This window comes from Amphiura filiformis, chromosome 6 (assembly GCF_039555335.1).
Source record: "Amphiura filiformis chromosome 6, Afil_fr2py, whole genome shotgun sequence".
Taxonomy (NCBI): Eukaryota; Metazoa; Echinodermata; class Ophiuroidea; order Amphilepidida; family Amphiuridae; genus Amphiura; species Amphiura filiformis.
Window position 1 is genome coordinate 5,118,613 of NC_092633.1, and position 12,960 is coordinate 5,131,572.

At 36.3% G+C, this 12,960-nt stretch overlaps 1 protein-coding gene across 1 annotated transcript in view; it reads right to left on the bottom strand.

Annotated features, from left to right (window-relative positions):
- Nucleotides 1-2,727: 2,727 nt before the first annotated feature.
- The window catches only part of LOC140154143 (uncharacterized), a 32,455-nt gene continuing 22,222 nt past the window's right edge, over nucleotides 2,728-12,960 (bottom strand). The window contains exons 13-20 of the mRNA XM_072176749.1: nucleotides 12,639-12,755; nucleotides 10,892-11,134; nucleotides 6,549-6,653; nucleotides 5,601-5,819; nucleotides 4,560-4,655; nucleotides 4,157-4,420; nucleotides 3,356-3,648; nucleotides 2,728-3,016 (exon numbers count right to left, since the gene is read on the bottom strand). Coding sequence (XP_072032850.1) covers nucleotides 3,356-3,648; nucleotides 4,157-4,420; nucleotides 4,560-4,655; nucleotides 5,601-5,819; nucleotides 6,549-6,653; nucleotides 10,892-11,134; nucleotides 12,639-12,755 — 1,337 coding nt within the window. The 3' untranslated portion in view covers nucleotides 2,728-3,016. The remainder of the gene's footprint in view (nucleotides 3,017-3,355; nucleotides 3,649-4,156; nucleotides 4,421-4,559; nucleotides 4,656-5,600; nucleotides 5,820-6,548; nucleotides 6,654-10,891; nucleotides 11,135-12,638; nucleotides 12,756-12,960) is intronic.

A 12,960-nucleotide genomic window follows, 5' to 3' on the forward strand; every position in this document is an offset into this window, starting at 1 on the left:
TTGCACTAGACAATTTCGGCGCGGGAATTTTGAATATCGCATGTTGGGAGCTGGCTGTTTTTATTCGTTTTTATGATCAATATGAGTTTGTTTTAAATAAAACAATGTGATTCGTGCTTGTTAATTATATTTCTAATATATAAGGCATAATGGTGTGATTAGCGGAGACTTCCTTTAAAGATATGCAATGGGAAAAACATACGTTTATGATAAACAGACAGTTCGATTATTGCAGTTTTAAAGTTACACCCTGTGAATTGCTTATTATTTTATATTTTGATTGGCTTTCACTGGAATATGCCCTAAATTAGACCTAATGAAGGGCGTTCCTTACCAGAGTGTTGCACACAGACACATTTCATGTGAAATAATCCAATGTTAATTAATCACGCGGCCAGATGTAATCGTACAGTGTTAAACAGTAATGAAAGTTGACCTTTGACCCTTGAATATTTAGATTGAATTTCTTGATGATCACATAAAGAATGTACCTTTGTCTTTCAAACCACATATGACAAATACAAAATAATATTTTATTTTATTTATTTCATTTCATTTTATTTACATAAGCATTTGCGGTTACTCTTAAAGGAGGACAGCCCGATTTCATTACATGAAGTTTACACTTCAGTGCAAAGCTATTGACCCCAATCCCTATCTATGAAGTTTATGCTAGTATTACATTCTTGTTTTGATACGGGAGCCAAATTTTGAATTGTGTTAACAATAAATGGGATAGCTACGTAATAATTTTAGCTTTAAAAATCCAAAATCCAACATTTTCCAGCCCTAATAGCAGGGTCAATCCCTATCTATGAAGTTTATGCTAGTATTACATTCTTGTTTTGATACGGGAGCCAAATTTTGAATTGTGTTAACAATAAATGGGATAGCTACGTAATAATTTTAGCTTTAAAAATCCAAAATCCAACATTTTCCAGCCCTAATAGCAGGGTCAATGAGATAAATATGCATAGCTTTCCGCTGCTACCAATATCTCACTTTTTAAGATAAAAGTGGGATGTTGTTGATCGGACTATCCTCCTAAAATATCTCATACGATTCCAATTATTTCTAGGATGTTCTTATTGTTTAACAATAGAGTGACCCAATATTAGTTCACATCCATTTTTTTCTTTCTAATATGACGTTTATCAAACTCTTGCTACAATATTTAAATTTAAATGTACCGGTACATTAACTACACTAGAATTTTTATGTTATTTGAAGCCATCTGTGTTCTACTATAATAAAAATAATATATGTATATACAATAATATTGATAAATGATACTATAATTTTCTAGAGTAAATCCCGAGAGAGGGTAAATACAGGTTGAAACAGAACAATTAATACAATTTAGAAAATAGTATTAGGCAAACATGTCACTTATTGATATTGAATGTTACATGGTCGTCAATGTAATTTCTTAAAAGGGCATTTCGTGATCCACAGCATCATCCACCCACTTTTCTCAAAAAAAGTTGAGATTTTTATATCACTGGAAACCTCTGGCTACATAATGTTTATGTACAAAAAATTTCTTGCAGATTAATTCATTTCGCAAAGATATCGTGAAATTTGAATTTCGTTCTGGTATACCAGAACGAAATTACAACACATTGTCTATGGAGCAGTGTAATACAAATAATCATGCATACCTCGCAAACGCAAAATCGGAATCAACTGAAATTTTGGGAATAAGCATTTTTCGTGGATATCTACTGAAAAATGTCATAAAAAGAGGATGCTAGGATCACGAAATACTCCTTTAAGCTAATATATAAGCTTTATTTCAATAAAATCGGTGGTCTACAAGCAAAGATATGACCAATTGTGTAAAATAGCCCTAAAACAGCTCGAGTCACTTTCGTGTCTTTATGCAGCAAAAGTGACTGAACTTAGTTGAATCATGAACCATGGGTAATTTTAAACAATGGGGCATTTGAAGTGTTTATGAGTTATGAGTTTAGAATAAATGTTATCAATTTACTAATATCAACCAAGTGAAAGAAAGCATGAAAAACTAAATTCGGGCATAGCGTTAAACCTGAAAAAGGAAATAAACCAAGTCAAGTTTGTCTGTTGACCAAGATATTACTAATTCTACTGCATATCACATTTACGCAAATGAGCATAGTGTTTGAGCCCCAACTAGTAAAGAAACCAATTAAAGTTTATCTGTTATCCAAGATGTTACTGATTCTACTGCATATAACATTGTTTTATTTTATTTTTTCTAAAAGGCGAAATTGCAATATGTTTTATTGCTACAGTGTTTATTATTTATTCTGAATTTCGTTATACAGTTGGGTCGGTTCAAATCTTTGATTTACAAATTGTAACTCTCGGAGTGAAACCAAGAAAAACCGGACCTTCTCGTACAGTCTGTTTGCTTCATTGTATTTCCTTTAATGCTATAAGCCACTGTTGCGTTCCCAGTCACAAAGTGTGACTCTTAAAGCTCTCCTGCCCCTGTTACTCACTACGTTACATGGGCTATTGTTTTGGAATCTTTTCGCTTTTCGAAACAGCCCCATCCTTCCTTTAGCTCTCCATCATTGAATGGAGCGAACATGAGAAAGGTCCGCAGGGCAAAGGAAGGGTTCTTTTTCATGTTGCAGCATATCGTCACGTGTGCGTCTGCCATTTTACTCGATTAAAGGTGCGTGACCAGATTGTGGTCCTATTGTAACAGCTTGTAACATAATGACACATCCCCAAATATTCTGATTCCATGTTTCGAGTTCAACTGCTGCAGCAATTTGGTTCCTTGAAACAAAAATGTGTATTCTAGTGGCTCATACATCCGTACACGATATTCGGATTGGTAATCACCAAACGAAACATATTTCACTGGGGATATGTGAAAATATGATACCAAAATCTGCATTTTGATGGGGTAGAATTTGAGGTTGTCATTCTGGTCATGCACCTTTAATAGTTGGTAGTTGTTTAAATGATTCCATTACTTATAGCAGCTGTATGCTAGTAGAGTGGTGTCGTACGGGTCATCCTGTAATGAAACCACAAACGTAAACTGTGGTCAGCTCAGAAATATCTAAACCAAAACGTTTCAGAGCACGCAGCATAAATAGGAAGATGGGATTCACCTGGGCTGTATGAAGATATCCAGGATTTTGGCAGATGACACAAAAGAAAGAAATGAAGGGACTATCTTCAGATCGGGATAAGCAGGTGGGTTTCTCATGTAACAAATTGGAAGAACTTACAAACATATGTTGTTGTTTTTTTAACTTTTGAGAGAGAAAACAAACAAACAAACAAACAAAGCAATTCGGCTCTCATATATATAGCATCCGGATTATAAAAATAAATACGTATAAATACGTACCTAAAATTGGCTTCCATAATAGCCCATTCCCAAACCACTGTATCTCGAGTTGTATCCATAAAGATCACCAGACACCAATCCAAAGGCATTATCATACGAATAATCTAGCGGTACGATCTGTTGTTGTCCATAGTTTTCTACAGGAACGATCTGTTTCACGGGTGCTGCCCGACGGCGACAAAGTCGGCCACACAAGCCGAGGTATGAACAGCAGCAACAGGCTATTCCTATGGCAAGAATACCTAATAGAATGGCTGCAATGATTCCGGCAATGGCACCACCTCCTAAGCGTCCTAGATCAACAACAATAACAACGAAGTTAATGAAATGATCCGTATCCTTCACAAACTCTATTATTACATGAATTATTATTATTATTATTATTATTATTATTATTATTATTATTATTATTATTATTATTATAGGCATACATATTGTAACACATTAGATAGATGTTATGCTCCGTTTCCCTCAAATAATCACAGGTGCCTTTTACCATATTTACCATGCATTGTTTCATTAGCAAGGCAGTTATCATGGTTATAAAGGCAGTTTTCACTGACATTCTTTTTCAAAAGGTATGTTCCCTTACTTGACCGATTGTGTCTCGCCGAAAGTATGATATGCCCATTTCTCTGCCTAATATTATTGCCGAATGATTCATTTGGTTAAGGTACATTATTTGTTTGCATAACAAGAGTAACAGCATTTGTTATCGATACTCTCAGAATTACCGTAGATGGTTTTATAGGTAAGTATTACAGCTTATATTTGTTCAGTCTATGCCATCTCAATTCTTACCATCATCCCGACCAACAGGTCTAGATGTCGTTCCAGTGATTTCTCCATCGTTGTCGAGGATGGTGATGGTGGTAACACCTTGCAACACGTGGCCAGATGTGGAAGCTTGCAATGACAGTGCGAATGCTTCACTTAATTCGGGAATGTTATCATCTGTAAGCAGTAGGTTCAGTTCATATGTACTCACGGATGCTGGAATCACGAAACTCATAGAAATTTCTTCAAAATCGGCAGAAGTGGCTGTGCCGGTACTTGAAATGACGTCTGAAATAGCAATAAGAAGTAAATCATTGAAATATAACATTAATTTTGATTGTTCGTTGTAACTTTACGGTGCCCAGTATCATATTTTTTTACAAAATGCTCGTTTCGTTAACACTTTTAAGACAGTTTCTATACTTACTTGCAGTAACCTCGATGTCGCCAACTTTTGTTATATACACAACAGCAACTGCACCTTCCGTGAACTCATAGGCGGCGTCCGCCCAACTTATTACGGCTGTATAGAATGAGGCAACAATAGAATTGACTAACAAGATGACATGACATCTCAACATTATAGGCTATGCAGTTAAATCATTTTCACCCTGATGTAGCGTATGTCATCGGGCGCAGCTTCAAATCGCTGGCGTTCACTCAGAGCGCTGACATACACACGCAAACGCTTAAAGACACCACATAGATGCACACGCAAAACAGCTGCCTCAACGCGTTGACGTCATGCACTGCCACAATAATCAGGGGTGAAAATGATATAGAAATTTCAATCACATTAACTCTTCAAGAACATTTTGCATGGGAGTCTGTCGCTATCTACATCCGAGTATAATAGTAGCCATGTACCAAGTAGCTCCAAGTTTTTCAAGATTAAGATTTTCACTTTGTTCACTTTGTAGTGGAGTGGATACGGATCTTCATGATCTTGAAATATACATTCCCTTCTCAGTCCTATATTCGAAGGCCTATACATCAACTGTGTGGATATACTATCAAGGAAGATACTCTGGAAACGGCAATCAGAAATTAGCATGTGTCTAATTGTTATTTAAATAGCGTATTGTTATTAAAACGATCCTATGACCTTCATAGAGGGCGTCAATACGTCGCCAGACAGCGTTTGAGCTGAAAGTATGGTGACATCTCGTATCCTCAAATACTATTCTATGTTTGTGTAGGCCTAAATGTTAGCGTTAGGCCAATGTATGGAGGATGTGGATATGAGTGGTACACAGCAAATCCCAAGATAAGCATAAGAAAATATTTTTGTAAGGATGTCCAGTGTAAGGAAAATCTACCATTATTAATCTGGCAATTGGGATAGTTTAGTAAAATATGTGTTTTTGTTTGGGATGGGGGTGGAGTCGTGTGTCGGAGTGTTTGTGGGCGGGGCGAGCGGGAGAATGTTGAGTTGTGTAAATTGTAACGCATTGTGTTCCTCACGTACCGTCATCATCTATTATGGTGATTGTTGTACTGCTGCGACTACCCACAGTTATATCCTGTCCAGGAGAAATACTCAAAACGAATGTCTCGTCTTCCTCGATTTCCTGATCACCAATTACTTGGACTTGTGCGCATACTTTGTTGGACGTTGCGAATGTTAGATATGTCAGTGGGTGAAAGTCAACTTCGCTTGTAGCTGTACCTGACGTGGATGTTATTTCTATATACAAATATAACAAAATGTTGGAGTAGAATAGAAAAAACATCTTTATCTTATATGAGTCTCACAACAAAATGACCCCTTATATAATTCCGGTTGATCATGCCACTGTTTTTTCATGTAAAATGACCCATATATATTTTAATAATCGTAAGTTCAAGTGAAAAAATTGTGATAGCCATCAGACACAGACATTTTCAAGAGATTTTGACATGGAGAAACCTCAGGGTGAAGCCAATTTAAAAGTAAATGTCAATAGCATAAGCGGGATGCATGGGAGTACGGGACAACGTTGAATGTGAAAATAAGACAGACAAAACCTGACCTGGGAATTAGATTTCACAAATTTGTTCCGACAAAAGCAATCGGATGTTTTCTCTCATGACCATGTCATTGTTTATTTAAGAACAAATCTATAAAAGAATGTCGCCATTATTTTGTTGAATTTATGCTTCTGATTTGGCTGTTTGCCACTAGCGACTGCTTCTCAGCCAATGGGCGTTACGCGTGCGTGTTGTACAAAAAAGTCTGCCCACTCAGTGTTCATACTTTATAACATCCAGTCTTACACACGGTACCCTAGGGTCTATATAATTGCTCAATGGTCGATTGCTCATTGCTCATTGCGAATATGTTCAGCAGCGCTTAATTATCTTCTTCCCATTTCAAAGAAATGTTCATATAAATTGCGACGAATTGAAGGATATACGGACGACTATGAAAACTTACGAACAGTTTGTTGACCATCAGCATTTGCACCGCGTATCAGACAAACTTGGCGATGACCATCACTTTCAACTAGAGAATAGCTCTCTTCTTCCCAACCATATTCATCTGGAAAAAATGATCAGGAACATAAAAAGCGTTTAGAACTTTATTTTGTTCCTCAGTTTGGTATTATATGATGTCGTATTCCTGAGAAAGTAACACTGTATTTTATTCATCTGGCAATCAACAACATCAACAACAACAACAACAACAACAACAACAACAACAACAGCAACAACAACAACAACAACAATAACAATAACAACAATAACAACAACAACAAAATGGAAACAAAAACGTGAGATCTGCTGAGCTGCTGGGGAGCACTGAACGCACAAACCACAATGCGCTGTGCTCCCAACTCAAATGCAAGTTAATCATCATGATCTATATAGTGAGATTTCAGTTCAGATTTAAAACCAGACTTGCTACACGTGAGTAATCCGATGGAATTGCAGAACATATTACTGGGAAATTGACTAAAATGATTAAAAAGGAAAGAGATTAGTAGGTGAGACATGAACAAGTAAAAGAAACATATAAATAAGCCCTTCTAGTTTTTAAAGTAAGATTTAAAGTGTATTCTCATATGATTGATCCCCCTACGTTGACAAAGAATTGACCTACAATCCTGGTCAAAAGTAGTAGGAACACTTGTGTCAAAGTCGGACTGTTTGAAATCGTATTTCCGTTATATTTGACATACTAAAATTTCCCTTTCTTTGGTGTGAAGTCTGAACCCCTACTGCAACCCTCCCTCTGCCCCACCAATCAATGTTGGGTGTCTTCTAGGGGTGCATGACCAAATAAACAACTGGCAACATTGACTGGGGAATGGGGGCAATATTTGTAGTGCCCGTGTCAAAGTGCTCCTATCGTTTTGTCAGGGATTGTAGCAGCACGATGCTGTATTTGGTTCTATCGGATCAATATTACAATTCTTGTAAATATTTCCTATCAGGTGAACAGTAATATAGTAACTGCATGTATGAAAGTCTATCGGAAATGATGCCAGCTTTCTAAATAACTCTTAGGATCTTATTTTTGAATCTTACAGATTAACAATGCATTGTGATGTTAAATTGATAAAGTCCGGTTGCCAAACGTAATCTTTCCACTGGAGCTTGTTTCGGTGTTCATTGTTTTTTGATCGATATTGCTTCTCAAGACCACCAATGATAAAATAAGTTTAATGAACCTGTGTCAGCATTAAGCATTTTGAGATATGGAGGGTCCAAGTTCATACAGAGTTCAAATTCAAAAGTTATTCCGCTTATCATAACGGTCCAGAAAAAGTATACTTCTACAAAATGTACCTATCTGTGACATATCATTCTGGAGTTATAAGCAAAAAGGTCAAAGATCACGATTTGACCTCGACAGGGATCAAAACCTGAAAATACTCCGATCTTCACCAAAATAGTCTTAAATTATTATTGTTCGTCATAAAAATCAATGCAGAAAAATAATAGTTTGCATTGTGTATGATGTTTCCTTACATGGGTAACCATGGTAACAAAGCTGTATGATTCAATGGATATTGACCTTTGTCACCATGTTACCAAGGTAACGAAACATCCTAGCTATGTCAAACTATTCTTGCTTTTTTTAATTGTTTATAGAAAGCGAACAATTTGAGACCATTTTCATAACAATCAGAGTATTTTTCAGGTTTTGACCCCAGCGGAGGTCAAATGGTCATCTTTGACGTTTCTGCTTATAACTCCAGAAGGGAATGTCACAGATAGGTAATACCTTTTCTTTTCTGGATCGCTATATGATAAAGGGAACTTTTCATCAGCATTTGAGCTGTTTTGACCTCTGTATGAACTTTGACCCTTTGCTCAATGCTGACAGAGGTCCAGTAAACATATTTGTTTGAAATTGGTAGTCTTGAGAAGCAAAATCTATCAAAAACAAAACTATGGACACCAAAATAACGTCAAACCCACTGGCAACCAGACAATAAGGTACATTGCTGATCGACAAAAGTTGGCTCGCGCTATACATTCTGAGATAGAAAAGGGAGAAACGCTGTCGATTTCGTCTGGCACACATATCAGCAAGATACCTTATGTGAAATATAAATGCTAATTTGTTTGTTCGCAATGAATTTGATTAAAAAGCACCAGGATGAATATTGCACAAAAGTGTGTCAAAATTGACTCAAGCGTGGTAACAAATCCCTACATTTCCCGCCAAATTGATGCAATATTTTTGTGAAAAGATTTTCGTGGGACCTTTTTGTTTATAATACATTTACAAGCTTTAAAATTTTCAAAAAGGACAGGAAATAGACAAACAAATAAAATTAAAACAAAATTACCGTTTGAATAGAAATGAAGTTCCAAAATATGTTTTCTGAAATAATTGAAACTGATTGGGTGCAATGATGCTTTCAATTGAAATTATATTCTTGCCTTTAAGTTAAAAGGTCATTATCAGGAAGAATCAAGTTTTAATTTCGTAATTTTTTGGCAGATTAATTTCTGAACAAACAGATTATGTAAAGTGAAGCATCTGAACAAATAATAAGATTTGAATTTAATTGAGTTCTTGTAATGTGAGCTCTGAGCTGGCTTGCCCATGTATACGCAATACTCCATCGGGGAATTTAGTCAAATGGTTGAACGTATGTGCGTATTCATAACTTGTTTGCAGAGCTTGAGTTGCAGATCCTTAATCAGTCAAAAATAACATGTCATTTTAAAGATCATTAAAGGTGGTGCAACTCGTTATTATTGCAATTACACAATTCAAACAAAATAAGAAACAGATAAAAGCAGTTGGATATTCAAACAAAGGTTTGGAACTAATCAATTAATGATGAATTAACTCTATCATTAACTCATCAGTGCAATTCAATAGTTCATAATTCATAGATCAACTCATGCCCAGAAACTCATGAAACCAATTTTTTAACGGAAAGTCGCGGCCAACGAATTATCAATATCGTAATATAGTAAAATGTAAAATAAAATGACTTAAAAATCGTAGAGTAGAGTGTGAGTTGTGTGTTGTTGTGAGTGATAGGAACTCTTAACTGATAGGGTTCACCTATATTACCATTCAGACAATTGTCCCCATCAGGATCTCTTAATGTTAGTAACCCCAAGCAGTTGACTAATCTTAACGTCATTATCATGGATGGTAACTCTCAACTGATAGGGTTCACCTCTGTTACCAATCGGACAATTGTCCCATCAGGATCTCTTAATGTTAGTAACCCCAAGCAGTTGATTAATCTTACCGTCATTATCTTGGATAGTGACTCTCAACTGATAGGGTTCACCTCTGTTACCATTCGGACAATTGTCCCCATCAGGATCTCTTAATGTTAGTAACCCTAAGCAGTAGATTAATCTTACCGTCATTATCTTGGATAGTGACTCTCAACTGATAGGGTTCACCTCTGTTACCATTCGGACAATTGTCCCCATCAGGATCTCTTAATGTTAGTAACCCCAAGCAGTTGATTAATCTTAACGTCATTATCTTGGATAGTGACTCTCAACTGATAGGGTTCACCTCTGTTACCATTCGGACAATTGTCCCCATCAGGATTTCTTAACGTTAGTAACCCAAAGCAGTTGATTAATCTTACCGTCATTATCTTGGATAGTGACTCTCAACTGATAGGGTTCACCTCTGTTACCATTCGGACAATTGTCCCCATCAGGATCTCTTAATGTTAGTAACCCCAAGCAGTAGATTAATCTTACCGTCATTATCTTGGATAGTGACTCTCAACTGATAGGGTTCACCTCTGTTACCATTCGGACAATTGTCCCCATCAGGATCTCTTAATGTTAGTAACCCCAAGCAGTTGACTAATCTTAACGTCATTATCATGGATGGTAACTCTCAACTGATAGGGTTCACCTCTGTTACCAATCGGACAATTGTCCCATCAGGATCTCTTAATGTTAGTAACCCCAAGCAGTTGATTAATCTTAACGTCATTATGGATAGTGCCTCTTAACTGATAGGGTTCACCTCTGTTACCAATCGGACAATTGTCCCATCAGGATCTCTTAATGTTAGTAACCCCAAGCAGTTGATTAATCTTACCGTCATTATGGATAGTGCCTCTTAACTGATAGGGTTCACCTCTATTACCATTCGGACACTTGTTCCAATCAGGATCTCTTAATGTTAGTAACCCCAAGCAGTTGATTAATCTTACCGTCATTATCTTGGATAGTGCCTCTTAACTGATAGGGTTCACCTCTATTACCATTCGGACACTTGTTCCAATCAGGATCTCTTAATGTTAGTAACCCCAAGCAGTAGATTAATCTTACCGTCATTATCTTGGATAGTAACTCTCAACTGATAGCGTTCACCTCTATTACCATTCGGACAATTGTCACCATCAGGGTCTCTTAATGTTAGAAGGAAGGATTCGTCACCCTCCACTTCGTAGTCGTCTGGTATTGTTATGCTTATCGATTGTGAGGTAACGCCTGGTAAAAATGTAACCATCAGATCTTCTGGGGTAATAACGAAATCAGTTGCGTCTGTGGTGCCATAATCAACATCGATTGCTGCAAGAGAAACGTTTTTAATGCTCATATGCAGAATATTCTTTCCTTACGACAAACGAGGGTAGGCCTATGTGAGTTTAAATGGACGTTGTGAAATTTCATTAAAATTGAGCCCTCAGTTTTGATCAAAGTCCAGTTACGCAATGTATGTCTAAATACTAATCAACATCTGAAATAATTATTTCAACGACTTCGTGTAAAATTTATGATTTTGTATTCCACAACACAGTAGCAGATAAGTCGTTAACGCGGTGCTCACAAAATCTCTCTTATTTTCAATATTTCAGATTTCTGTCTTTAAATAATTAATGTTTGGTAGGCTCTTTGAGTATTTGATCAATCAAAATAAGGCAATGAATACTCATTTGATTTGTTGGGAAATCTCTCAGAGCCACTATAAATCTGACAAGCTGACAATGACAGATGGAAAGAAGGGAGGATTTTCTACAACATTCTTCACATATTCATCTTGATCTGTGTGAAACGTGTCTATATAAATACTTAAAATAACCTCTGGCAGACCAAGTCAGGCTCTGCAACGTCGGTGTATGCAAAGCGTAGTAGAGGTCCATAGAAACCTTCTCAGTTATAAAGAATAGACGTTACTGGAGTGTTGGTATTTCTTGAATGTATCCATTATTAATATCCGTAGTATTATCAGTGAGCCAACCAAAATGCAAATTCATAAATATCTGAAATCACACTGGATTAAATTTGCAATTGAAACCAAATGAGGTTTAGCCAACATTGCTGAATATATACGTGATCTGACAGAGAATACCATTCGGGTTAGATGGTTTGGCCAATTAAAGTGTATTTTGTCGCTGATTAAACTGTATTTTGTCGTTCTTTGAGTGATGCAAAATTAGATTCAGGTGAGTGTAAAATTGTCACCCAATTCGAGAATGTCAAGGTCAAAGTTTACATAGGGTTAACATTTTCAATTTTCAATGGAGCAGTTTTGAAATTTTACTCCTGTATAAACTTTGACCTTAAAATTCTTCAATTACCCAAGTGTGATCATTTTACATTCACCCGAATCTTATTTAAATAAGTACCTCCTATAGAGCAATATTAAGCACAAAAAACCACCCCAAAACAAAACAACACAAAAACAAAACAATTAACTGGCAAAACCATGGAAACTGGATCTGTTGCCGGACTGCTGCCCACACCATACCACATTTAAAAATCTAACTGTTCAGTAAAGAAAGTTGAAATTCAGCTATCGGTAGCTGAACACCATTATATTTATTTGTCTAAATTTTCCTATACTGGTTGGCCTACTAATAAAGGTTAGGCTAACATCTTCCTAATTTCTCCTGTTTTGAGAATAATAGAGCTCAACTTATCATGCTTATCATCCATTAGTAGTATAGGATTTCATTTAGTGGTGATGGTTCTTTTCATTTTTTCGTACACTTAAACGCTATATCTTAATGTTGGTTGTGAGATAATTTGTTGTGAATCGAAACGCCCTAAACGACGGCGTAACTTGACATACCGATTGTTTTGCTGAGTGAGGTACCCGTTCTAACAATATTGACCATGTAAGTACCGACGGATTCTGATAATACTAGACTACCAGTAGCAATGGTAGACACGTCCCATTGGAATTGAGCTGCAAAATAATTATTATTCATTAGCATTTTACTAGCATTATTATTATAGCACCATTAAAATGTTGTCGTCAAAATGGGTATTATATCAATAAGAAAAGTATCTTAAGTTCATATTTCCTCTGTGCGTTAGGTCACGTCATTGTCGTTTCCATACGAATTATTAATTTTCAATACAGCCATATTATGGTCAAGTCTAGCCTTCAT